The following is a 27,460-nucleotide window of genomic DNA, read 5'->3' as shown; positions in this document are numbered from 1 at the left end:
GTGCGCCTGCACACAAAAGCTTATACCCAGAATTAAACTTAGTTGGTCTTAAAAGGTGCCACTGGACTCAAACTGTGTTATAATTTCAGAATTGTAAATCCAGAAGAGTATCCAGAATAGGCTGCATTGACACATAATTGCATATTGTGCTCTCCATGTCAAAACAATCATTCATAACTGGACTTGTCTTGTCTACATAGAGAATGTAATTGCTCTACTGCAAGAAGAGCTCAGTATGCAATCGTGGGAATGCCATAGCATGACTGAATAGAAAATCAATGTCACCTTAAAGGAATAACTTTCTGGAATACTTTTGTTAGTCTTCAAGGTGTCACTGGGCTTCTGTGTATTTCTATTTACAGCTTTAGGCGCAGGATGCTGTAGCGGGCAGTTTTAGTTTGGTGACCCTAAAAACATGAAATCTTTTACTGAGATTTGTGGTTTCACTTCGTGTGTATTTACTCCGGGTCACACAACCACCCCCGATTTTAGAAAAGACAAACTTTTTTCATTCTTATCGCTTCGCTTCAGGGCTCCGGCCGGGACAGACACTGAGGCAACGTCCTGATTTGCACACTCTTCCCCGCCCCGTTTGAGACACCCCACGGCGGGGGAGGGGGTCCTAATGCGAACTCCTCCGCGCTCAGCCTCAGCCACCCCCGGCGTTCGCGCAGAGGCCTCAGGCCTGCAATGCCGCCTTCCCTGCCTCACGCAAGCCACGCCAGGTCACGTGGTACGGGCCGGGGCGGAGACAGAAAGCCCGGCCTGCGTCGGTCTGTCGGACCAGCCGCCATGCTGTTGCTCTCGGAGCCCGGCGGCCGCCCCCGTGTCAGGCCGGCCTTCGTCCCGCTCCTCTTGCCTCTCTTCCTTCTCCTCCTCCTGCTGCCGGGCTCCGTGCGGCCCATCTCCTTTCAGCTGCCGGGCAAAGCCCGCAAATGCCTACGGGAGGAGATCCACCGCGACACGCTGGTCACCGGCGAGTACGAGGTCGCCCCGCCGCCGGGCTCGGCTACCGGCCCGTCTGCCGATCTAAAGGTGCCAGGCAGCGAGCAGCGTGGGGGACCGGGAGGGAGGGAGGTGGCGGGATCGGGGAGACGGGGGTGTCCAGGAGGCGTGAGAGGCACGCCTTTTCGCCTGAGCGAGGCGGGAGAGAGCGCGCCTGTTACCCTCGTCGTGCGCTGCCCCGCGTTTCCCAGCCGCCGGTGGGCGTGGAGCCGTGTCCGGAGGCGGTGCGTGGGCTTTCTCAGCCGTTTGTTATCGACCACTGTTTGGCCTTCCCGGCCCTTCCGCTTCTTGGGACACGTCAGCCCGGCTTGCATCTCCTGATAAGGCTGACATGCGGAAGGAGGAAATAGGCCCAGCCCTCGCTTGTGTGTGTTCGCGGGGACTGAATGGGGCGCAGAGTGACGCCAGGCGCCCACTCGGGCTGCTTTTCCTGGTCTCCCGTGCAACAGGTTGCCTTCCATTTTTGGAGCGCTCTCCGTGAATCTTGCTGTCGGCTCTCCTCATTTGTCCCTCTTGATTCCCTCCTCCTTCCCATTCCTCCCGTTTGTTTTCCACGTTAGGCCTTTACATCCGCGTAGCAGCTTCAACTTTAGAGTTTTTAACACGCGTGAAGAGAAATTAGTGGCCTGGGGAGTTTCAACCCAGATAAAAGCGGGAGTTCACAGAGAATACAGGAGAACGATTGTGAGGTTGCTTGTTGAGTATTGACACTTAGCTTTTGTACAGTCCTTTTTAGCGCTATAGCAACATTTTACTAAAAAGATTAAAATGGGCCAGTATTATCGTCATAGTGCCGATGAGGGGTTGAGAGAGAGGAGTTCGCCCAAAGCCACCTAGTGCACTTAGAGGCAAGATGTGTCCCAGAGGTTTTCTGTTTTGTAAAGGAGTGGGTGGGCATCTCTAGTGATAAGATTGTGAAATGGAGGTAATGCTACAAAGACACTGCCATCAGTGTTGTGAAAATCCGGAACAGCTACCTGTGGCCTTGTATATAAGGATGAAACATCTTGTTACAAAGAACCAGGGGTGGTTGTGCTGAAAATTGTAGCTTCATTTTGAGCTTTCATTGTACCTGTTACACCTAGTTCAATTTACCCTATTTCATATGTTAGTATGTTGTATGTTCCCTTGCTAGCAGTCAGTAATGTGGAATGGAGAAGAAAATCCTGGATACATGTTGGTGGAGGGGAAGGCTAAATTAGGCTGCTTTTAAAAACAGATTTTCTGGTGTATAATTTAACAAATTATATTCTCTGTCTCTCTTTGCTTCAGGCAGTTTACAATGAAAAAATTGTTGTAGCCCTTCTCAGAGGTCTGTGTACTTTGCAACTCATTCATCCCCTCAGTAATTCTGTAGGGAAGTTTTAAGTTTAGAGAGAATGGTCCTTGGTGCCCCTGAGGAGCTTCTCAACTCAAAAGGTAATTCCAGATGGGGGTAGCTAGTTAGTTTGTGGCAACAAAATGAAACAAGTCCCGGAGCACCTTAAAGACCAACAAAATTTATTCCACCATAAGGTTTCATGAGTCAGAGCTCATGTTCAGTTACGAAGTGTTCATAGAGAATCAAATGGGAAATGGTTGAACTAGCAATCATCAGGAAGTTCAGGCTACCACCCTGCCAGGCCTCAACAAGGATGCCCTATACCAGTGGTAGCGAACCTATGGCACGGGTACCAGAGGTGGTACTCAGAGCCCTCTCAGCAGGCATGTGTGCCATCACCCCAGCCAGGCCCAGATCATCAGTGTTGAATTCTCTGCCAACTAATTTTAAGTAAATGAAAGCATTTGGGATTGCTTTCCTTACTTTGTTTGGATCATCTTAAGTTAATGTATGAGTTGTTTTTTCTAAAGTAAAACCTCAGTATTCAGGTTAAATTGCCGTGTTGGCACATTGCGATAAATAAGTGGGTTTTGGGTCGCAGTTTGGGCACTCGGTCTCTAAAAGGTTCGCCATCACTGCCCTATACAGTCAGGGGCCAGCATACCTTCGAGACTGCCTCTCCCCATATGAGCCCCGTAGAGCACTAAGGTAAACTAATCAACATCTTTTGGTAGTCCCTGGCCCCAGGGACCTCTGACTTGCCTTCGGCCCTGGCCCCTACCTGGTGGAATGAGCTCCCGAGTGAGATTTACTACAATTCCACAGGGCCTGTAAGATGGAGCTCTTCCGCCAGGCTTTTGGTTGAGGCAGCAGTCTCCCCTTTTTGTGGCCAACCCCACCAGTGGCCTGGACCCTGACATCTTAACTCTTTCACCACTGCTGATATGTTTCTATCTGAGCTGACATGGTACTTAGGAGTATGACATTGTATACTGTTGTTTTAATTTGGTTTTAAATATGTTGTATTTTATATTGTTGTTACCCGCCCTGAGCCCATTCGCGGGGAGGGCGGGATACAAATCCAAATAAATAAATAAATGTGGCATTTCTTACTCAGTATAGATGCTAATATCTAAGTATATCTTTACAGATGTTAATTAGTTCAGCTATACTTGGGGTAGGCAACCCCTGGTATACATGCCATTTTGTTTGCTGACGCACCATCATTTTCACAAATAGACATTACCTGTTTTTCAGCACTTGGTCCAAAAGGATTGCCTACCCAAACTCTAGTCTTACCTTGCACTAGACCTGTTTTATATTAATTCTTCTCCTTTGTGTATCTATCAACACTTTGAAGTGGTCCTCATCCACTCTGAGTGGATTAGTTACTTGTTTGATTGGATATTGGTTTAAACTGGACTTATTTTTAATACCTAATATGCACACACCTTTGTCTTGTCTGCCTGATGGCTGAACTCTTTGTGCATCTCATGAAATGAGTTCTGACTCATGGAAGCATATGCTCAAATCAATTTGGTTAGTCTTTAGGGTGCCACTGGACTACAATTTTATTTGGGCTAAAAAAATAATGATTGAGCCATGCTGTTCTAGGACCAAACCCAACATCCTGTCTAGTGTTGCACCACACGGGTCCCATATATTGTCAGAGTTGTCTGTTTGTAGGTAATGACTTTGTCTGATGCATGCCATCCCCCCCCCCATGGCATTTCTTCTTTAATAATCGAAGGAGGGTCCAGATTGGACAAATGGTAGATCAGCAACAGGCTTCATGCACAATCTTCTGTTCATATAGGTTGATTCTAATCTTGAAAAGCAGAACTGCTTCTCATTCTGGAAAGTCCTAGGGCAGGGTCCCCAACCTTTGTAAGCCTGTGGGCATCTTTGGAGTTCTGACACTGTGCTGGGTTGTTGTTGTTGTTCAGTCGCACAGTCGAGTCCAACTCTTCGCGACCCCATGGACCAGATCACGCCAGGCCCTCCTGTCTTCTGCCGTCCTCTGAAGTTTGCTCAATTTCATGTTCGTTGCATCTATGACACTGTCTAACCATCTCATCCTTTGCCGTCCCCATCTTCTTTGACCTTCAATCTTTCCCAGCATCAGGGTCTTCTCCAGTGAGTGCTCTCTTCTCATTGGGTGGCCAAAGTATTTGAGCTTCAGCTTCAGTATCTGGCCTTCCAGGGAACAGTCAGGGTTGATTTCTTTTAGAATTGACTGATTTGATCTCCTTGCAGTCCAAGGGACTCTCAAGAGTCTTCTCCAGCACCATAGTTCAAAAGAATCTATTTTTCGGTGCTCGGCACTCGGCTTGTGCTGGGTACAGCCACAAAATTGCTGCTGCAGAAAGTGGAGCTAGCCACAAAATGGCTGATACAGCTTACCTTCACTCACACAGTGAAGATCCTTGTGCTGTAGTGGTAGCTGCTGCAGATCAAGATTTTTAACAATCTGCACCAGCCGATCAAGTTTCTGAAGGGCAGTCAGAAGCCTTGCTGAACAAAAATCCCACCTGGTCCCTCCCACATTTTAAAAACACTCGGCAGGCACCAGGGAAGGTGTTGGCAGGTGCCCATGGGCACCACATTGGGCATCCCTGTTCTAGGATTTTCAACAGTTAGCTTATGAGCTGGGTGCTGAAGCTGAATAGCTTGTGAACCCCCTAGACTAGAGGACTCAAGTAAATATCACAAAAATGTCTGCTTCTTAGCTGGTGTCTTCATTTCTTGTTTACTTCCTATTCAGTATTCTGTTTCTAGGACAGAACAAAATTTGGTAACTTGCTGGGAGAGAGAGAATAGTTCAGTAAATTATTCAGAAGCAGCTGTTATTAAATAAAAGGTTGGTAACTCCTATTCCAAACCATGATTTTAAAGCCAGAAAAACACTGAAAATGAAACAGTTTAATGTGTACAAAACGCTTTCAGTAGCTTGATGGTGGTAGATTGATCTCCCCCTCAGTTTTTGTGAGGTTAGTGTCCTAATCTTTGCATGCACATCTCTTTCTCTCTGTCATAGGACTTTTAAAAAAACTTTTCCACAATGGGCACTAACCTTCTTCCAAAACCTTAGATAGCAGTAGAGGGTATATATATATGTATGCGTGAATGGTATTAAGGTTGTTTATTCTTTGCAACTTAGGTTCAGTAATAACCTAAATTTTTAGGATTGTTGTGGCACCTTCAAGACCTATTTTTATTTGTGTTAAGAACATAAGAGAAGGCAATGTTGGATCAGGCCAATGGCCCATCTAATCCAACACTCTGTCACACAGGTGCCATCAGGAGGTCCAGCAGTGGGGCCAGGACACTAGAAGCCCTCCCACTGTCTCCCCACCACAAGCACCAAGAATACAGAGCATCACTTGCCCCAGTCTGAGAGTTCCTATCTATCACTTGCCCCAGTCTGAGAGTTCCTATTTATTTGGAACATTTTAATGCTGCCTCTCCAGAAACCTGCCAGAGGTAGCATACCAAAAAAAGTAACAAAAAACAAAGCATTAAAAGATAGTAAGTAAAATCCAGCATTAAAAAAGCCTCATTCCGGCATAAAACCATAATTATAGGAAAAGACCCAGACAATTTAAAACAACAGTTTTCAGGCTAAAGTAGTGTTTACAAAAATCAGTCAATCAATTTTGACATAAGCTTTCTGAATTAGAACTCATTTCACCAAATGTACATTTTTAAATTAAACATTTGTATGCTGTTTTCCACCCAATTTAGGACCCTAAGGCAGCAAATAACCATAACATTAAAACAGCATTTAAAATGCACACACTCATGCACATACATATACATATTTGTATCTGAAACAGGTCCTCTGAAGATGAACAGAGTGTCGGGTAGGCTTGTATGGGAGTAGGTGGTCCTTCAGGTATTCTGGTGACAGGCGGAACAAGACTGGAGTGATATGGTACCTACGACCCACCCCAGTCAACATTCTGGCTGCCACATTCTATACCAGCTGTAGCTTCTGCACACTCTTCAAGACACTCTGCACCATGCATCTCTAGTTCACAGACTTGTATGCGAAAATGAAAATGTGTTAGTCTTTTTAAGATGTTACATGGCTCCTCCTTTTCATTTCTGCTGCATAAGCCTAACATGGTTACCCCCAGGGGTCTTGTTGTAGAAAAAGAGCTGCCGGAGCTCATTAGCATAACTCATTAGCATAACTTATTTGCATATGCCACGCCCCCTGACATCACCGGAAGTGACAGAAGGCCACACCCCCTGACATCACCGGAAGTGTGTCAGAAGGCCCGGCTACTTACCCTCCTGCTTCATCCTCATTCCCAAACGGAATGAGGATCGAAGCAGAGGGCGGGGTAAAGAAGGGGGCGGGGCTTCACCACGTGACCGCCCCACCCCCTAGAGGTTCTCTTCCGGAGCTCCGTACCTGGGAGCTCCCCCCCGACTAGAGCCCTGGTTACCCCTGAGAATTTATAATCTAAATCATTACTATGGCAATACATCATCCCTGCTCAAATACACATAGCCTAGGGATACTCCATAATGTTGGTAGGTGAAAGCTTAGTCTTGTTTTGAAATTCACATCCTGCAGATGGCTACACTGGTACATTGAGTTCTCTACACCACAGGTTAGGAATCTGTGGTTGGATCTTGACTTTGGTACCTACTTGCTAGTATCTCCAGAGCATCCATAGTGCCTGCTGATCAGAAATGACATTTCTCAAGGCAGATGATTTGAGGACAACTCAAAGAAGTGTTTGTCTGTTACAGCTAAGTAACCAGGTTAACCTAGTGATTACATTTAGTTTTCTTTTCAGAAACAAGTGCTGTATGAATTCACTTGTCCAGAGCACCATATGTTCAGAGCAGCTTCTGGCTGGGATTAAAATTTTCATAATTGTTCTTTGTCAGCATGCCATTTTTGTTGTCTTCACAGTAGCTCATTGCTGTGTTGTTTGCTCTCTGATTGTGACATCTTGGCACTAACAGTTAAGCTTTCTGTTCTGGAGGAATGTACCAAATGTGCCAGTTGACTTCACACTGGAGGTTCTTTAATGGCTGTCATCCCACTTGATCCCAGTCACATGTGGGCTCTTATTGTTCAGGCCAGCAGTGTGGGGAAAAGAGCTGTACTTGTGGAGGAGGATGTTACTGCACATAATGCTGGAGCATTGTGGAACATCTTTCAGACTGGTTGCTCCCCCACAATTGTGTAGGCTGACTCTTCACAATTTGCCCTTCATGTGCTTAGTTTTGCGGGCAGTGTTCCTGGCTGTATATCGGCAACGGTCATTTGGTGCCAAATATCGGCAACAGTCATTTGGTGCCAAAAGAAAACAGAGCTGACCTGATCTAAGAACTGCTTCTGGGCATATTTCAGCTGATGTTGGGAAAGAATTTGCTGTGTCTGATCGGTGCCTTCTCTGTACAAAAAACACACTTAGTAATCCTCTAATAAATGAGACCTATGCTATTAATATGCTTCCAGTGATTCTGTAAAGCCTGCTTTGTTTGTTAAAAGTGCAAATGTAGCATCTCCTTGAATAATTGGTTTCAATTATGCAATTGTTGTCTGGTTAGTGTAACTCATAGCTTGTTGTTCTTAGAACCTACTATTAATTTTCAGCTAGTTGAGTAAATGCCCATTTTGTGACAGAGTCCTATCCCACTCCTTAGTCTACCCCCCCCCTTTTAAAGAAGGCAGAATTTCCCTTCTGTTTCAGTGAATGCTTGTATGGGAATGCTTTCAAGTTAATATGTAAGAAGCGAATCTGGCAGAGGCATTTTTGACAACATTAATTGATCTGAAATTTAAAATTGAAGTGGAAATCACCTTTTCATCTATAATTGGGGCAAGGGAAGCACAGAAATGAAGTATCCCCAGTGTTTTAAAGTAAAAAAAGGTAAAGGTTCCCTTGCTTGAAAGCCAGTCAAATCCAACTCTAGGGTTGCGATGCTCATCTCCGTTTCAAAGCCAAAGAGCCAGCGCTGTCCGAAGACATTTCTGTGGTCATGTGGCCGGCATGACTAAACACCAAGGCGCACGGAACGCTGTTACCTTCCCAATGAAGTGGTACCTATTTATCTACTTGCAATTTCTTGCTTTCGAACTGCTAGGTTGGCAGGAGCTGGAACTAGAGACAGGAGCTCACTCCGTCATGCGGCACACTCGGGTCTCGAACTGCTGAACTACCGACCTTCCACAGCCTGCAGTTCAGCGTCTTAACTACTTGAGCCACCGCAGCTCCCCCCAATGTTTTAGAAATGCCTTATTAACCGGGTTGCTTTTCCTACTTTTCATTGCTGCTGCAGATTACTGATTCGGCTGGGCACACACTCTATGCCAAGGAGGATGCCACTAAAGGCAAATTTGCTTTCACCACAGAGGACTATGACATGTTTGAGGCCTGCTTCGAGAGCAAGCTTCCTGTGGGTAAGTGTGAAAAGGCCCAGTTAGATGCTCCTGGCCTGCCTTGTCTCTTCTTTGTCTTCTCTCTTTTGAGTACATTTTAAGAGAATGACATTTGGCTCTGAGCCAAGGGTGCTTGCTTTTGCCAAGGGCTTGGCATCATTTGGACTGCAAGAGAGCATTTAATCCCAGGAGATTCATTTCCTAATGTTCCTGGTGAAAGCCAGTTGCTGCATTCCTTCCCAGAAGTGCTTGCATTTTGAGCAGTGGTGAAATCAGAATTAGACTGTAATGTAGGGTGAGGCCCAAGGTGAACATGATCCCAGAAGGGCACTTGTGGCTGTGACAGAAGCATAAATTTTAATCTAAATTTGTTTTAAATTTAATGTTTTAATATTTGACAACTGTGACTGTAAGGCTGATGAAATTTTGATGTCACTCGCCCTGAGCCTGCTTGTGGGAAAGGTGGAATACAAATGCAACAAAAATAAATAAATAAATCTCTGGATGAAGGAAACCCTTTGATGTCTTTCGCATCAGATGAAGATATGCAATCCTGCTGGAATTTTATTGGAAAGAGTGCCTAAAATCACAAAAGATCTGTCTGCACACACTCAAAATGGCATGGGGTGGGCACAGCCAACTTTCCCCTCCATATACCCAGTCAGCAGACAGTGGAGGCAAAAGGGGGGCATCATTGGCTGTGCTAATTCTGACTTCTTCTGAAGGTGATGCCTTTGCTCCTTTTACACGAGCCATGCACAAATGGGACCCCTCCCTCTTTACATTGCATTCTTCTGTACATGCAAGGGGGAAGATCCTGTTTGCCCCTTGCCACTCATTCTTTTGCTTTGTGGAATGTCCGTCTGGAGGTTAGTCTGGAGTCACTCACTGTTGTATCCCTATTCCAGCACTGGTGCACTGTCTAGTCCTTGAAGGCGGAACATGATCTCTTAATTGTTTGCTAGCGTACATGGCTATAGCAGCCAAAAAAACCCTTGCATTGGTGCATTTTGTCTTGACAGAAAGAAGAGGGAAGTGTGCAGTATGTTCGTGGCATACGAAACCTTGGGGACAATTGCCTAACAAATCCTGTTCCTGACACTTCCTGTGGAAGTGATGCATTTGCCCTTCTTCCTGTGGCATATTTCAGTTGAAGTTCAGGGTGAATATCCCATACATCTAATGTTGTTAATGAGCAGCCTTTGCTTCTTGCTGAGGCTTTTCCAAAAATTACATTTTCTCTGTGTCTCACCTCGAGCTCCCAGGCCATATGATTTCTATATTGTAATCCCACAAAGTACCTGGGTAGGATAGTGACATTGAATGTCCTAAACTTTGTACAGTGTACTCCATTGGTGTGCAATGCATTATGGTCCTTTGGAGGATAGGAGCCCCCTTTACTGAGATTGCATACTTTATGGGAACAGAATCTGGATTTCATGGGAATGTTCATTTGAGTGTGCTTTGCCATTTGAAGGAGTGTCACTGAATTGCCCATGCCCCAAGTGTGCATTTGTGTTTCATACATTAGTAATGTCTTCCTCATTGTAGTGCCACATAATAGAGCCTATATAAGTAGGAACACCCTTCAGTTACATAACAGTTCTTTTTGCCATCTGGATTGCCATGGATGGTTTACTAAGAGAATTAGGTATGGTTCAGAGCCTGTGCTGATTAGCATCAGAGCTATTTCTCCCTAAGTATAGGCATTCCTGCAGCTGACAGAAGTTATAGATATCCCAGTGATCATAAATTCTTCATTGCTGGCCATAATTGCTTGTTTATGGAGCCTATTACCACTTGATTGCTGCTTACCTACTTGATCCAATCCAGTCTCCATAGAGGTGATCAAGTTGAGCTGAGCACCCATTGCCTCCAAGCTGTGCCAGTAATCTGTGCTGTAGTTTGTACTCAGTGCCATTTATACTGGCTTTTCCTCCCCTGCAGCTTCTACGCTGCAGAGTTTTGGCATTGAGCATAGCCTGTGCATATAGTATATTATGCTGTTAGCTACATGATTTTTGTACTTGAAAGTTTGCTTCTAGAAAGCTTTAAACTAAGAAGGTAGGAATGGTGTATGGTGGCTTTGCCATAAATTCAGACTGATCCTGTCTGTGGAGCTGACCTTCTAAAAAGGTCAAGTTGATTAGGAGTGTCACATTCTGAGGAATTTCACCCCAAGCAGCTTACTCATTCACCTCTTCGTGGTGCTGTGAATTTTTTGATCTGCTACTGAGAGGATGCTGTGGCAGCAATAGTTGTACGGTTGCATCTGCCTTGGGAAGGCAGATCCATGACAACAGACATTTGGGCCGTTGGGCCAGGTGGGACCAGAGTAACTGGGATTTCTCAAGCACTTATCCACAAAAATAGGGAAGAGGAAGTGAAAGGCACTGTGTTTTGCTCAGAGCCCTCTGCAAAGGGAAAAGTCAGCATGCCAGACAGGGAGCGCCTCTTAATGATTTTACAGCTAGCAGAGAGCTGTTCTCTTGCGTCATTTTGCTCTTGGAACCCAAGATGGTGCATTAGCAGTTCTCTGTTTGTAGGTGTTCCAGTCTCTTGCAACTATGTGCAGAAGACCCAAGAAGGAAAATTGCACATGCCAGATATTTTTGTTGGGTCATCTGCTAATTGTGTAGTTTTAGGCCAGAATTTAGGCCAGAATTCCTTTTAAAGTTAACTAAAGTGTAAACATTTCTTTTTAATAACAGCCACATTTTTGGAGTTAAATATAGAACATTCCGTTCTTTGTATTTCTTCTGGTTTGGGCTTGCCTGAAGTTGTGTGAATCTTTCTTAAAGGTCTGTCACACTGTACATATAATTTGAAATTGTTTTGTACTGCTTTCAACAAACCTTGGCCTAAGTTATATGTATGTTTTATTAATAAGGATCAAGCACCTTTTACCACTGGATAGTTGAACTAGTAAATCTGATCTGATTTTTATCTGTGAATTTCAATCCTCCAAATTCTGGGAATAGATTTTGCTGAATTCCTGGGTCAAATGGGAGTTAAGGTGAAGCAAATTCACAACTAAAGTGGCAAGAACTTCAGGTTGCCTCATCAGTATGTATGCATTGGCCCTGTTTTTACACCACCCATTGCTCTCAGGTTAGCTGTGGGCAAGGTTTGTGCAAGAAGGTTGTGCAAACTAGTTTTCATATAAATCCTGTGTTTGAATTGTAGGGCAGCTCATTTTGCAATGATGGTGGAACTTGTTCAGGCAAGAGAGAGGCTATGTTCAGATGTCACCATAAGCTCCAGTTAACCTGAGTTAGTGCAGGAGCGCAGGGGCTTGGATGAGCACCCACACACCCACCCCATTCATACAAAGCATGATTAAGGATTTCTTGTTTGAAACAAGCTCTGGCTTCATGAGACCCATGAAAGCAGGAATCCAGCTGAAACGGTTTATTTACTTGGCACAGTCTGGATTTAACATGGTTTACAATCCTAGTGGTGGGAGCGTGGTGTACTTTCAAACCAGGAACCCTTAATTGTGCTCTGCGTGAGAAGAGAAAGGCAGCACAGGGTTGCCAGCAAGCCATGTTTAAGCACACCTCAGCTTAATTGGACCTTGTTGTGACACCTGACTGCCACTGGCCATGGTGTATGAATGGTTCTCTTTTGAAATTGCAAGGACCAATGGTGTGTTATACTAGGAACTTTCCTGCCAAACATATCTTGCTTGTTTATCCATGTTTTAATTTATTGTTTTTACTGAGCCAGCCACCCATTAAAAGTTTCCTAAGTGATGGAATAGATTTCTGAGGCTTCTTGCTATTTTATCTATTGTCCGGTCAGTTTCTGCTATTGTTGCCATGTGTTTGGCACAGTATGGCTCAAATTCACTTCTTTATATCTGTTTCCTCCATCTTAGCCCAAGAACCCAAAGCTTTATCAAAGTTTTGGCTGTTTAATTTGTAAGTACAAGAGGGGGACCCGCGATACTCGTGGGGCCGGTGCTCCCCCCCCTTTGTCGGGCTCGGCAGCGGCGGCGAGGCCGGTCCTCCCGCCCGCCCGGCTCTGAGGAGGCGGCGAGGCCAGCTACAGAGCGTTCACTGCGCATGTGCAGGGGACGCTCTGTCACTTTCGGGGGGATTTAAACATCCCCCCGAAATTTTTTTCAACTTTTTGGATTTTTGTGCACACGTGGGGACTGGCTCACGTGTGCACAACCCCCCCCCAAGTGCCCCCAGAGCGCTGATTTAGCGATCCGCACTCACGGGGGCAACTTGGCTATTAGATATATAGATATTATTTGTCAGTAAAATGAAAATGTCCCAGTGTTCTGTGACTACAGCCTACATAGCCTGCATAGCTGTAGTGATCATTTAAAGCTAGCATAAAAACTGGTTATTGTGTGGTGTGGTGTTTGGGGTGTTGAACAAGCATGAAAACTACACCTTGGATGTTGGAGCAGCACCATGGGAAGTACTCCCCCCCCCCTTTTCCACTAGACACTGTATTTCTTTTCCCTCCCCCAACACTGGATCTACTGTGCTGTGCTGCCACCTTCCGATGAAACAAATCCTTCTTGGTTTGGGGAAGGAGAGGAGTTGCTGGTATTATATGAGATGTAAGCATGGACCTAATTTGTGTGGGTAGAAGGGTGCTAGGTCAATTTACATTATGCTCCGTGTGATTTGCTTCTTAGTAAATATATGTATGATCAGGCTGTAATTGAGACTTTTAAAAAGTTGCTCTCACTTTCTGTTTGCTCTCTTTTAATTTGGACTTTCTTATTTGACTGGTGGAGAGCTACAGTCACAATTAGCACCAAGCAAAAGAGCCATGGTTACGTACATCCCTGGCATGAGGCCTGCACCTCAGAGAGGTTTGCAGCTGACCCGTTGCTTTGGAAGCACCTGCCAACCACAAGCTGGACAAGAGAGGAGTCTTGCCCACTTTCCTGAAACATGGGGCAGGTGCCATTCTGGGGAGCACTGCTCAGGAGAGCCTGCACCACTGAGTATCACTGCCCTAGAACTTACTTTCAGAGGCAGGATTAAGCCTTGAAGAACCGCAACCGAGCTAACATATCTTAGAATGGAGAGTCTATGAATAAATTGAGTCTAGGGAACATTCGTTTAATTTGCTAGGGCAGCTCCTTCAGATACAAAGAAAGGATAAATGGAAGGTCATGCCAAATGATAAAGCCTTCGGGGCATAAAAGAGCTGGTAAACAGGAGGAAAGATAAGCCCACGACAGGTAATACTACCAGCTCAGTCATTCAGGAATGAAAAACACATTTCATGCTGAACTGAGGCAGTTCAGTGAAATTATTTCCTCAAAAGACTAGATGCTTGCTCAAAATACGCTTCCGGTAGGAGACTATTTATTTATTCAAAACATTTTTATGCCCCCTTTCCACTCAGTCAGGAACATGACAACATTAAAACATTAAAGCAATTAAAAACATTTAAAATTATAAATTCAAGAAAAACACATAAACATACAACAGATTGTTGATCTGACTTTGTAGCCTGGAGGCAATTTATACTCACTGTAGGTAACCAGAGCACTAGGCTCTAGTGGTAATTTGTAAGCCATTGGTAGGGAAGGAAGAAATCAGGAGGAAGAGGACAAATGGGAAACGAGAGAGTTCAGGCATTCAATACAGCAGTGACACAATTTCCCCCCCCCCCCCATTCCTACCTCCTATCCCACTGTGTATCCTATATATAGGTCTTGGTACATTGTCCCCAAATGCCAGTGTAGTCTGCTGGCTGACATCTGATTTAATAATTCATCTGTGGCTAATTCTTTCATCTCTTCAATCCAGTCCTTCTTTCTGGATTTCTGTGTGTATTTCCATTTGAATAGAAGTAATCTTCATCCAGCTGTTCTGAATCCAAATGGTTTGTATGTTTCCTTATTGCTGGGGAGGGGAAGAGGAGGGCATTAGGAAATCACAGGGCCTTGTGTCCTGCATGCTTCACATGTTTAGTTGCAGCTTGTTCTTATTAGTTTTAGGAGCTCTTCCTTCAGCCAATTCTATCTGCAGATTTTTTCCCCCTGTGATTTTTAGGCACAGCTGGGCTGCCTTTCCAGCCATCCAGGGACTTGTATGGGAGGAGAACTGCAAATCCTTCCCTAATAGGGTGGGGGTGGGGGGGGGGGAATTTCCTGGCAGGCTGAGCGCTACATACAATGAATCCTTTCATTGCACTTCCAGGAACCGGGCGGATGCCAGACCAGCTCGTGACCTTGAACATGAAGCATGGAGTGGAAGCAAAAAACTACGAGGAGGTACATCCCTGCTTGCTGCCTGTGATCTTTTCCTAGCACTCACATGATACTGTATGTGGCTCTGGGGCTTGCAGTGAGAAGCTGCTTTCTCAGCCATTATGATAGCCTGCCTACATGCTAATTTAGATCTCATCTGGTGGAGCTTTAAAAAGTCGCTGCTGGGGGGGGGGGTCGGGTGGGTGGGGGGGGGGGGCAGGGCCATGCTCAAGGACATATGTTTTCCAGCAGGAAGCAGATTTATATAGAAAATAGTTATTTATTCCATTCCACATTCAGAAAGGCTAAATGGAAAGTAGGATAGTAATGTAGTCTCAATACACACCTTGCTGTAGAAGTATTAATATAGTTTTAGTGGCACTTCAGTGTTTTTTTTTTAAAGTAAGTCACATAAACATTACTGGCAAGCCGGTTCTTGTATTACAAAGTTTTTGTGTAACATCCACTGCAGAATATTTGGGTCTAGTCCTTACAGCAGGAGTTATCTCCAAGCTATTTCTTAAACTTGAAGGTAGCCTATCCTTTAGCCCCTCCCCCCAATTTCTTGACACATTGGGCATCCTACTATTTTGAGATGCTGAACTTGTGTTCCTGTTAACAAGTATATGAACATACTATGAGTCAGACTAGTAGCCTACCTTGTCCAGTGTTACCTACTCTGATTATGGCTAAGTGTTCAGGCCAAGGCTTTTCCTAACCCTTCTAAGATTCTTTAACCAGAAATACCCACAGTTGTTTTTGGGACTTTGTGGATGCAACTTGAGTGCTGTACCACTGCTCTTCTCCCTCTTTTATTCTTTTAATGGGTAGGCCTGCTCTCGCTATTAAAGCTCTTTCCATGAAGAGTCTGGGTTAGGGGCGAGGTATAGTTCTATCAGTAATTTGGGGAAATGGGTTTTCAAGGCTGCTTTATTTCTTAACATTTTTTCCAACACTGAGATAATTGTCTACACAGGGAGAATTTCATTACTAGCATGGCCAGTCCCATGTTTCAGGAGGTCTTTGGCGCATGTGCATGGGTTGTGCTCCTCTGTGCCTCTCTTTGTGCAGCCACCAATTGCAGTGGTGGCAGCTCCTCTTCCTAGAGTGATGGAGTGGGCAGAGATGGTTCCTTCTTGCATTGTCTGAACAGGCAGGTGAGTGAGTGGTGGCAAGAAGCAGCAGCCACTGCCTACCCTTGCCCTCTGGTTTATGGCGGGAATTATGCCCAGTGATGTAATTGTTGCCACCATCCCCAAGTAAGGCAAGCAGAGACGGCTGCTGCTTACTTCCGTTGCTTGCCTACCTGGTCAAGGAGGCAAGCAGTGATGGCAACAAAGAGCCTCTGTCTGCTTCTACTCCTTGCCCTCCACCTGTTGCACAAGTGGAAAGGTCCTTATTGCCATTGCTCACTTGTCCATGAGAGTGGATGAGTGAATCCCCCCCCCACTACTACCAGTGCCAACAGGTAAGGTGGAAGTGGAGCAGTCCAAAGGGGGAGGGGGATCCAGTTCTCATTACTGCAGAGATGGCAGGCAGTGATGACTGCTAAAACTTCATGGCACTGGTTGGTTCTGAACTGGCGATGGTGAGCCCTCCCAGGGTGGCAGAGCCTTGGCATCTGCTTGACAGTGCCAGGTCCCTGATGTTGGCCATTACCAGGACTGAAATATGGTGTGTGTTTGATTTGCACTGACTGCTTGGGTTGGTCAGCCACAGTAGCTTCCAAAACTGTGTAGTCACAGCAGACTTTGTACACCTACCTCACAGGGTGTCTGTTGTGGGGAGGGGAAGGGAAAGGAGTTTTTAAGCTGCTCTGAGACTCTGAGTGAAGGGCGGGGTATAAATCCAGTCTCTTCCTCCTCCTCCTCCCTCTCTCCCTTTTTAGATGATGGTATGCGTATGTCTATGACGAGGTCATCTCTGTTAGAGAAGAAATCATGTATAAAGTAGTCCTAAGCATTTATCACATCCTGGATAGATGGAGGTCATCCCTTTGTGTCCACTCAGACCTACATGTGCATAAGGAACGTGAAGATATATTTAGATTTGAATCCAGTAGGACCTTAGAGACCAACAAGAGTTTCAGGGTATAAGCTTTCAAGAGTCAAAACTCCCTTTGTCAGACACACTGCTTAGCCTCCGAGAACTGATGAGATTGGGCTTGCCCTGACTATCTGGGTTACCCAGAAACTCTGGTTATTTCATGCTTTTTTTGGGGGGGAAGCTATGCTATGCTGACACTTGTAGCGTTTCCAGAAACAATCAGATTTTGCTTGCCACAGTTATGTCTGTAGCTGCTTAGGCAGTTTTCTTATTCTTTGGCACTAATATGTAAGGGTTGTTACTGAAAAGATGTACTGTAAAATTGCTTTATTTATTTATTTATTTATTTTTCCCATTTATATCCCGCCTTGCCACAAAACTGGCTCAAGGCGGCTAACAACATTAAAACACTAAAACAATAAATACATTAAAATACAATAGGGTATAAATACAACTGTCTGAGTAACTAAACAGTTCTAATAATGATGTTGATGATGGCGGCGTGCAATATACAAACAGAGGCAATAACCAACCAATGTTTCATGCGGGCCGAGATGTATTCCGGTGGTGCATTCGCCAGTGGCCCATTCATCAGCGGCGGCTCCTAATCAAAAGCCTGGTGGAAGAGCTCCGTGTTGCAGGCCCTGCAGAACGGTAAGAGGTCCCGCAGGGCCCTGATGTTATCCAGGAGCTCATTCCACCAGTATGGAGCCGCCACTTAAAAGACCATGGCTCTAGTAGCAGCCAACTTGACGTCTCTCAGGCCAGGAAGAGTCAGGCGATTCTGTGTTCCTGACCTCAGTGCTCTCTGGGGCACATGTGGGAAAAGACAGTCCCTCAAGTAGGCAGACCCCTGACCATATAGGGCTTTAAAGGTCAAAACCAGCACCTTGAAATGGATCTCGTAAGCTATTGGCAGCCAGTGCAGTGCCTTCAGCACAGGTTGGATGTGGTCTCATATAGAGAGACCCATCAACAGCCTGGCAGCCGCATTTTGCACTAGCTGCAGCTTCCAGATCTAAGGGCAGCCCCATGTAGAGAGCGTTGCAGTAGTCTAATCTCGAGGTGACCATAGCATGAATCACTGTTGCCAGGTCATCGCGTTTGAGGAAGGGAACCAACTGCCTAATCAGCCACAGATGGTAAAAGGCCGCCTTGGCAGTGGCTGCTACCTGGCCCTCCATTGTTATGCCGGCATCCAGGATCATTCCCAAGCTCCTATCCCTCAGCGCTGGCACCAATAGTGCCCTGTCGAAGGTTGGGAGTGGGATCCCTATCCCAGGTCCACTCCGACTCAGGCACAGGACCTGCGTCTTCATTGGATTCAATTTCAGTCGACTCAGTCTAAGCCAGCCCGCCATGTCACAAAGGGCCCGCTCCAGGTCATCTGGGGTAGAGTCAGACTGACCGCCCAACAGCAGATATAGCTGGGTGTCATCTGCGTATTGATGGCACCCTAGCCTATCCCTCCGGGCAATCTGGGCGAGGGGGCACATGTAGATGTTGAATAACATCGGGGACAGTACCGCCCCTTGAGGAACCCCACAGGCCAGCGGGTACCTCTGGGATGTCTGCTCCCCTAGCGCCACCCTCTGTCCCCGACCTTGGAGAAAGGAGACAAGCCATTGCAAGACAAGTCCCTGAATCCCAGTGTCGGGGAGGCGGTGGATCAGTAGCTGATGGTCGAGGGTGTCAAACGCCGTACCGCCTCGATTCAAATTATAAAACTCTCCTGTAACTTTTGTGATTGCTGAGGTTTGGTTGCCCCCTTGTGGCCCTACAACAAACAGCTATTGCTGTAGTAAATTTACTGTCTTGTGTTTCATTTCCGTATTTATTTTATTTACGTTATTTCTAGGCCACTGTGGGTGGATCATGAAAAGTTATGGTTGGTTTTGAAAGAAATGGGTGTGCCACATCTTATTGTTTTGATGTACAACCTGTAGTAGACAAGAGGCTACAGTTAGGACAGAATATGTAGAAACAAAATGGCAAAGGTGTCAGACAAGGATGCATTTTATCTTGCTGTCTCTTCAGTCTGTATGCACAATGTATCATAAGGAAATTTGATTAGATTTAACTGAAACTGGAGTGAAAGTTGATGCAAAGAACATTGAAATATGCAGATGATACCACATTACTGGCTGAAAACAGTGAAGACTTAAAATGACTGTTGCTGAAAGTTAAACAGAAAGTGCCAAAGCAGGATTACAGAGGAGACAAAAAGTAACAACTGCTGAGGATTTATACAATTCTAAGGTTGACGATGAAGAAATTGAAATTGTTCAAGATTTTCTGTTCCGGTTTAAGCGTTTCTCCGCTTGGTCGCGTCCCGTCTCGCTCTGATGGAGACGCGCCGAAACCCGGCTGACGGGAGGGGTCCAAGTTCGTCCCGGACCTCCCCAGGGTCTCTATAAGAGACCCCAGCCTGGGGAGCAGAGGAGAGCCTCTTCCAAGGGGAGCCCAAGGAACTGAGGCTCACCTTCTTCCCTGATAGGTACCGTCGCTTCGGAGCCAGCATGGTGCCCAGAGACGACTGCCGGAGCAAGCGATCACAACTGAACTACTAAAAAGACTTCCAAAAGATCTCCAAGGCTACAAACTGTGAGTTAAGCAAAACTCAGGTGAAAAATAAGCGAATAAGCCTTGGTAGTAATTGGAAGTTTGAAGCACGGGGGGAGGAGATTTCAAGCCCCCCCCCATATGAGTAAACTGTAAAAACGGTTTTAAAGCAAAAATAAAGAGACTTCGAGCCAAACTAAGCATATAAGAAGCTAAGCGAATGCAAAAGCTGCTAAAATATATGAAGCGGAATTAAAACACATAACTTTTGCTTTGTTTTGGAAAACTTACTTCTTGTTGATATTATGGCTGGGAGAGGATGGAGAGCACCGGGGGGAAAGCTGGTGACTGGAAATAACATACCAATGACTCCCTCCCAGAACCAGGAAGCATCTACAGACTTCTTTTTGTTGTTAGCAAATGCACTGCGCCCTCTAATGGATCAGATGACTACTCTCAACACCAAACTGGATAATGTGCAAAAACAGTTAAAGCAGATGGACAAGAGAACCGCAGCAACTGAGAAAGCATTGAAAAAGATGAAAAAAAGACTGAGAGTATTAATAAAAGAGTGGTTTAATAAAAGAGATGGATGTGGCTTATAGGACTTATCCGGACTTTGTAAAGAAAAATAAACTCCCAGGGGAAATTTACCTAAAATTCACGAAACGATCGACCAGAGAACTCGTGCTAAAGTCAACAATGGGAAAATCCTTAAAAATCAAGAATGAAGATGTAAAAATTTTGAAAGACATCCCCTTCGAAGTTAGAAAACGGAGGAAACTCTACAGGATGCTTACTCTCACTCCGCAAAAAAAGGGAATACCATATAGATGGCTATTCCCAAGAAGGGCTGAGCTTTAATTACCAGGACAAAAAATATAAAATTGACTCTGTTCCAAAAGCGGAAAAATTTATGGATCAAATGTTCAACACAAAAAAGAAGCAGAAGGAAAATAATTTAAAACCGGATGGGGAGGAAGAAGAAGAAGAAGAATCCTATTCACAGAATTCAACAAGCCAAACTTCCACATCATCAGAATCATCTGAATCGGAGAAAGGAGAAGCTGCCCCTAAACTCCAGAAAACAAAGAAATGCAAGAAGAAAAGACTCTAGAACTAAGGCAGTAATTGTGTTAAGCTATTAAATGTATACTATCATAATTGAATCAAACCTTGATATAACGTGTAATAGTAGGTTAAAAAGCATTATTTTTTTCAACTACTCAGATCGTGACATGTATTAGTCTTTACCCTTTCCCCAAATCCAGTAGATGATATAGATTAGAATGCTAGTCTTCTTTCCCCTATCAAGTAGATATATGTATTAGATTTCCTTTACCCATAACCCATAATAATAGTGTTAGAGTATTAGTATTCCTTCCCCCATCCTATAATTGTAGTGTGTAGAAAAAGCAAAAAAATAAAAAACTCCCCTATTAAAAAAAATTCTGTTCTTTGGCTTAATCATCAACCAAAAGGGAGACAGCAATGAAGAAACTGGAAGGCAGTTGTGACTGGGAAGGGCAACCACGAAGGAGCTAGAAAAGATCCTCAAGTGTGTGTTACTGGCGACCGAGATAATTGATACTGTAGTATTTCCCATTACTATGTATGGATGTGAAAGCTGGACAGTAAAGAAAATTGAAAGAGTAAAATGGATTACTTTGAAATATGGTGTTGACGGAGAATTTTTTCTACACTGTGGACTGCCAAAAAGACAAATAAGTGGGTTTTAGACCAAATCAAGTCTGAACTCTCCCTAGTGGCCAGACTGAGGCTATCATACTTTGGTCACTGGAAAAGATAACAATGCTAGGAATAGTTGAATGCAGCAAGAAAAGAGAAAGACCAAACGTGAGACGGATTGACTCAATCAAGGAAGCCACGGCCTTCAGTTTGGTGACTTGAGCAAGGCTGTTAATAATAGGGTGTTTTAGAGGCCATTAATTCATAGGATTTCCATAAGTCAGAAGCATCTTCACACACACACACCACACTTACACAGAGTCCATCTTTCTCACTGGAACTCAAGATGAATTACACAAGGAAAGTCAATACAGTCAACAGCACAGGACAGCCAATAAACAATGCAATAGGATTTGGATAGTAGAAATCTGTAACCAACCAGAAATCTGAAAACAGAACTAAAGCATAGCATAAGTTTTAATGTGATTTGTTAAATGGTGCAAAAATTACACAGTAGGATCCTATTTACAGCAACAGACAGTACGAAGTAGACTACAGCTGAAGTATCTATCTGAGCCATTTTGTTACAGTACAGCCCGATTACCTGTTGTAGAAAAGCCCTCTTGAATAATTCAGTTTTGCATAGTTTGCAAAAGGCCAGGATAGTGGGAGCCTTCCTGACCATAAGCTGGGGGCCACTATGGAAAATGCAGGTGTACAGGCAGTTGTTGATTTTGCCCATTTGCAGGTTGGCACATGCAGGAGGCCTTGCTCAGATGAGCAGCAAAGCTGTGGTCTTGGAGCATTGGGGGGAGGCAGTCTTGCAGATATGAGGGACCGAGACCATGAAAGGCTTGTATATGATAACCAGTATCTTCAATTGCTCTGTTTCTTTGCTCTGAAACCTTAACCTGTCTTCTGTTTTGAATCTGAACATTCTAAACTCTTTACTGTATTATCACGTTGGCTTTCCCAGTGGTTTTTTTAGGCATATGAGACTGGCTTTTTCTGTGACTATTGTTGTCGTTACTTCATTTATGGACCCCTTTTTTCACGGAGACTCGTGGATTACAGAATAAGAAGACAGTGCAATGAAACAATAGTAAATAGGCGCAACAAATGGCAATAAAAATGTGTAATACATGTTATAAACAGCACAAACAAAAAATCTGGACTGCAAAATTAGAAAACAGTGCAGTACAGCTAGCATAGACATATAATAAACAATACAAGAATAAAGGAAAACTGCCTAAAAATCTCAGACATTAAAATTAGAACATTTTATAAAAATCTCCTCCCCCACAATTCTGTTTTACTTCCACCCTGTTTCCTTTCTTTAAAAAATGCCATTCTGACTAATTCAGTTATGCCACAATTCTCTTATTCCCTTTGTAAAAATGCCCTACAGAACTATCTTGCTTTACACATTGTGTGGGGAAATGGGGGGGGGGGAGGCCTTCTGGACCTTATTTGGCCAGGTGGGAGGCACAACGGAGAACGTGCCAGTATGGGCCACTGTTGTCCTTTGCCCTTTACAGGAGGGCTTTGCTTGGATGAGCAAAGCTGTTGCAGTGGAGCAAGAGCCACATGCAAAAACTTCTCTTGGACTGACAGCCACACCTTTCAACATTGATTCAAATATATGGATATGTTTTAAATTCACTTATCAGTGAAAAATAACATTTGAATTAGAATAAAAAGTGCCCACCAAGGAGTCCTTAAGCTAGAAAAATAAATACAGTGTGCCCACAACTCCAGAAAATGACTGCCCACTCCACTAGACAGGAAAATGAGGTAGCCATGGCAACCTGGAGCAAACCAGCTTTGTCAAAGGAGGGACATACAGCTATCCTCCCTCTTCTCCTTCTATGGTTAGCACATGCAACAGAGGGAAATTAAGCAGGAAATCACTCCATACTTTGCTTGTGGATCATCTCAGTGCCTTTTCAATTCATTGGAAAGACACTGGAAGGTGGGATCAGGATTATCAAGTAGAATACTTCCTGTGCACTGTAGAAAATCCTGGGACTTGGCTGTAATTTATAAACAGTGGTCTTGAACCTTTTTGAACTTGGGGCCACCTTTAATCCTTACATGCAACACAATCATATCTCTTGTGTTCCTGGCACCATTTGTGGAGGCATGGTATGATACGGCACATACTTTGCATGCAGAAAATCCCAGGTTCAGCACCTTTCACCTCTTGTTATAGGGGCTTCTTGCGTAGCAAGGGCCAAGAAAGACCTTTCTCTGCCAGAGACTCTGGTGTGCTGCTGCCAATCAGAGCATTTTATTTATTTATTTATTTTATTTCTAGCCCACCCTCCCCTGCATGGCAAGGCTCAGGGTGGGTTACAACAATAAATAAAATTATACCGTATAATAAACATAATGTCAACAATCATTAAAACCCAATATAACCTTAGTTAATAATAGCATCAAGTACCAATTAATGGCGCTAATTAAAAACAACTACTCCTAGATCAACTCCACGTATGTGTAGTACATGGTAACTGCAGGAGGTGTGTGGACAAGAAGGAACTGTGCACGATGGAACCATGCAGGGGGGAGGCCAGTACTAGTAGACAGTACTGAGCTGAATGATCTGTCTTAGTATAAGGCAGGTTCATAATGTTACTGATTTGTGTTGTGTGCTACTTTCTTTCTACCAGTGATCTATGGTTTTTGGGTCATGATCATCCTGTCATGGCATCATGTGAGACTAAGTTTAATACAGCAAAAGGGGATTGTTGACCAACTGCACCCATTGAGAGTGAGGGCAAAAAGAATTTGGCTACATAGTAGTATAATACCATTATACTATCCCTGATTGTCATATCATAGGGAAGGGGCAGGGGAGACGGTTCTAGTGGTTGGTACCTTCTGCCTCAGTTGTCTCTTTTTTTGCCAGATTGCTAAAGTGGAGAAGCTGAAGCCCCTGGAGCTGGAGTTACGGCGCCTAGAAGATCTTTCAGAGTCAATTGTGAATGACTTTGCCTACATGAAGCAGCGGGAGGAGGAGATGCGGGACACCAATGGTAAGTACTTGTGTGCATCCCCGTTGGAGATAGGGACTTTTGTCATAATGCCTACTGGATGTTAGGTCTGTTGTTTAGATGAGTGCAATAATCCACTTGTCTTTAGATGTATCATCTTTCAACTTTTTTTGTAGCTTCACCACTGTAAATATTTGATACCACTTGGCTACTATGCTGATTGGTCCTAACGTGTTTTACTTATCCACCTACAGACTGCTCAGTTCCTTTTCTCTGTTCTCAGTTGAATTCCAATGTCGTCTTCTTACTGCATACTATCAAAGCTGATCATACAAGAGAATTAAGATTCTATATCTGACATAAAATGGGCAAAGTAATAGATTTTATAAATATATTCCCTTGCATAAATATTTTTGCTGTCTGTGAGAACTATTGGTAAAGTCTGGAGTGTATGCTCCTGCTGAGTATTGTGGTGGGCAAGAGGGGAATGTATGAGAGTGGCAAAAGGAATTGCAGAATGGAGTTGGGTGCCATAATGGAGGGGGCAAGTTGTCATGCCAGGCAGAGAGGCTGCACTTCTCAACACTGATGCCTTTTGTAGGCACTGTCTGCATTATACCTTTCTCCATTCATTGCCACCTATTTGGGTGCATGTTAGTTCTTGTGTCAGTGCTTCAAATGAAGAAGTACTAGATCCGTCTGTAGAATTTAGGTGAAAGGGTTTGAGATTCTTGATGTTACTTTCAAGTGATGAGTTTTTGGGGTTTTTTGTTTCAGAGTCAACCAACATCCGGGTATTGTACTTCAGCATCTTCTCAATGTTCTGCCTCATTGGACTGGCTACTTGGCAGGTCTTCTACCTGCGTCGCTTCTTCAAGGCCAAGAAGCTGATTGAGTAAGGGGAGAGGGCAAGTGTCTCATCTTTGAAACCCCAGCAGAACAACACAGAGACCCAGTGATGACTGTTCAGAGCCACTTCAGAGTTGACCTGCCAAATGAAGTGTTCTTATAGGAATTGGCCCCTAAGGGAAGGGAGGGAAATACAACACACCAAACAACAAAGAGGTTTCTGAACTATTATTGGATACAGTTGGGAGGGAGTGGGGGTTGTGGTTTTAAGTGACTGTTGGGCAAGGACGAAATAAAACATTCTTGGAGATGGTGACAGTTGGCGTTTGCACTGTCTTTTCTCTCCCTTACAGGTAAAGTTAGGTGACCTCTTCCCGTACATCACCAAACTGGTTCTCTCAGCCTCTTCAACACACTGAAATCGCTATACTTGGCAGCAGTCTAAGAGTTACCGCAGAGGTTTTGGAGGGAATGGCTTAGATGCTTGGGGAGCCAGTCTTCAGTGAAACAAATCTTGTTGCAGATGTTTAGGAGCTACACTCCTGAAGAGGGGATGACATGCAAGAAAGTATTGGTTGCCAGGATAGTTGATATTTCTATTAGAGGCAGAAAGGGCACTTAATGGTTGAGGAGAATATATGGTTCATATTGCTTAAGAGTGGGGAAGAAAGCAGTGGTGGAGAGACTTCTCAGATTCTTGTTCTCATTCTCGGGGGATAATACTTCTCTTGTTCTGAAATGTTACTACAGTTCTTGAAAGCACCTTGGATACTGTGAACAACTCTTCCTTCAGTGGTAAGAAGCATCTGCCAGGTGCATACTTGAAATGCATGCTCAGGTTTATCCCTGTGCTTGGGAGGGGCTGGGGGAGATGGCAACTCCCTGTGGTAATGGCCAATGTCAAATCTGCTAGAGGTAGGAATAAGACTGCTATATGGTCAGTTACAAAACTGCATTGTAACAAGACTTTAAATCAAGTTACAGCCAGGTAATAGAATGTTTCACGGTAGGAATATAAACCAGCTGGGTAGTCTGTAGATAATTTTGTTATGAAACTACAGTTTTTTGGGGGGAGAGGTGTGCACCCTTCTTGGGCTTCAGGGCTTGTAGCTGTGTGCCCAAATATTTTGAGCATGGTTGTTATGAATCTTAAGTTGTCTTTTCCATTGGGCCCATACAATTTACCCTACGAGTTAAATAGGGCTTTTTCCTGTTTAAATGTTGTGCAGTTGTTGGCAAGGTAAAACGTTTCTTAATTGCCAGCTGCATGACACCCATTATATGGGCAGCTTTCTGTTAGTTGCTTAAACATAAACTTTCAGTAGCTGTTTGAGACCACTGGGTTGAATGAACAGTAACAGTAAAAAAAGAATTCTTTCTTTCTTTTAGGTCATAACAAATATCTACCCCACCCCCAATATCTGGAATAGATACCAAAGGATGTTAGCTGCATCATCCCCACCCCACCGACCAAGTAGCATCTTTTTCTGGAAACATTCATTTCTTGTTTTGAGTTGATCTTAAATATTCCAGAACAAAAGGGGTAAGGATGTAGGAAGAGGTCCTCTCTGGCTCCCAAAACTGCCAAGTTTCAGTTTTGTGATGAACAAGGAGATGCAATGTAGAGAGTCACAGCTATGCTGATAAACCTTGAAACTTCATCACACATTACTCCCCTTTTTCTGCTTTCCAAAACCACAGTTGATTCACATGTTACAAATATATTTTCTGGAATTCTGTGTCTTACGGGTGTGCTAGGGTCTTATTTGGATTGGGGCTGAGATGAACATGGGTGCTTAAGCCTCCCCCCAATGCCATTTTCTCCACTTGAAATGGCTCCAGGGAGCTGCTGTTTGCCCTGTTGGGGCAATTTGGGGCCATTGGTACATGTAGGTTTTCCCAACAGGGCTAGTACTGTCTCCTCAAGGCCATTTCAGGTTAAGAAAAAGGTAACAGGGAGAGCCTTAAGCACCCTTTTGCTGTGTGCCCATAGTGATGAAATGGGCACGTGCCTTGGAAGCTTAGAACTCCAGACAATACCTTTGTAACGTGTTCACAGCCCTCAGTGTTGTTTATGTTGCTTGCAGAGGTCTGCTGTGGCTTTTAAAGTCAGCTTCCAAGGCTCCTTACTTTAAAAAAAAATTGTTTGCAACATTTGGAAGCTGTTACAACAATTAAAAAAAAAACCTATGTAATAGCAATAATAGTGATGCTAGAGGGTTGTGCTACATAAGACACAATAACTTAGATTCCTTATTTGGATCCAGTTGCACATCTGCAGTAGCTGAAAAGGGGGTGAGGACAATGCTCCCTCTAAGCTGTGGAGTCTTGTGAGCAAAAATTCTACTTTGTGAGCT

At 44.3% G+C, this 27,460-nt stretch overlaps 1 protein-coding gene across 1 annotated transcript; it reads left to right on the top strand.

The window, feature by feature from the left end:
- The first annotated feature begins 675 nt into the window (after positions 1-675).
- TMED10 (transmembrane p24 trafficking protein 10) lies at positions 676-27,460 on the top strand. Its single transcript, XM_015420624.1, has 5 exons — positions 676-1,035; positions 8,633-8,753; positions 14,912-14,985; positions 24,170-24,296; positions 25,032-27,460. Exons 1-5 carry the CDS (start codon positions 691-693, stop codon positions 25,151-25,153), a joined length of 789 nt encoding a protein of 262 aa, XP_015276110.1. The 5' UTR covers positions 676-690; the 3' UTR covers positions 25,154-27,460.

The sequence above is a fragment of the Gekko japonicus genome, unplaced genomic scaffold, assembly GCF_001447785.1.
Source record: "Gekko japonicus isolate JY-2015 unplaced genomic scaffold, Gekko_japonicus_V1.1 scaffold1050, whole genome shotgun sequence".
Lineage (NCBI taxonomy): Eukaryota > Metazoa > Chordata > Lepidosauria > Squamata > Gekkonidae > Gekko > Gekko japonicus.
Note: the sequence above shows the minus strand (reverse complement) of the source record. Positions and strands in the feature narration are given on the sequence as shown.

Excerpts from the sequence above, each read along its gene's own strand:
- TMED10 (XM_015420624.1), top strand. The coding sequence starts at position 691 with ATGCCGCCTTCCCTGCCTCACGCAAGCCACGCCAGGTCACGTGGTACG. Across the intron at positions 14,986-24,169 it reads AAGCAAAAAACTACGAGGAG|ATTGCTAAAGTGGAGAAGCT; the intron begins GTACATCCCTGC and ends TTTTTTTGCCAG. Across the intron at positions 24,297-25,031 it reads GGAGATGCGGGACACCAATG|AGTCAACCAACATCCGGGTA; the intron begins GTAAGTACTTGT and ends TTTTTGTTTCAG.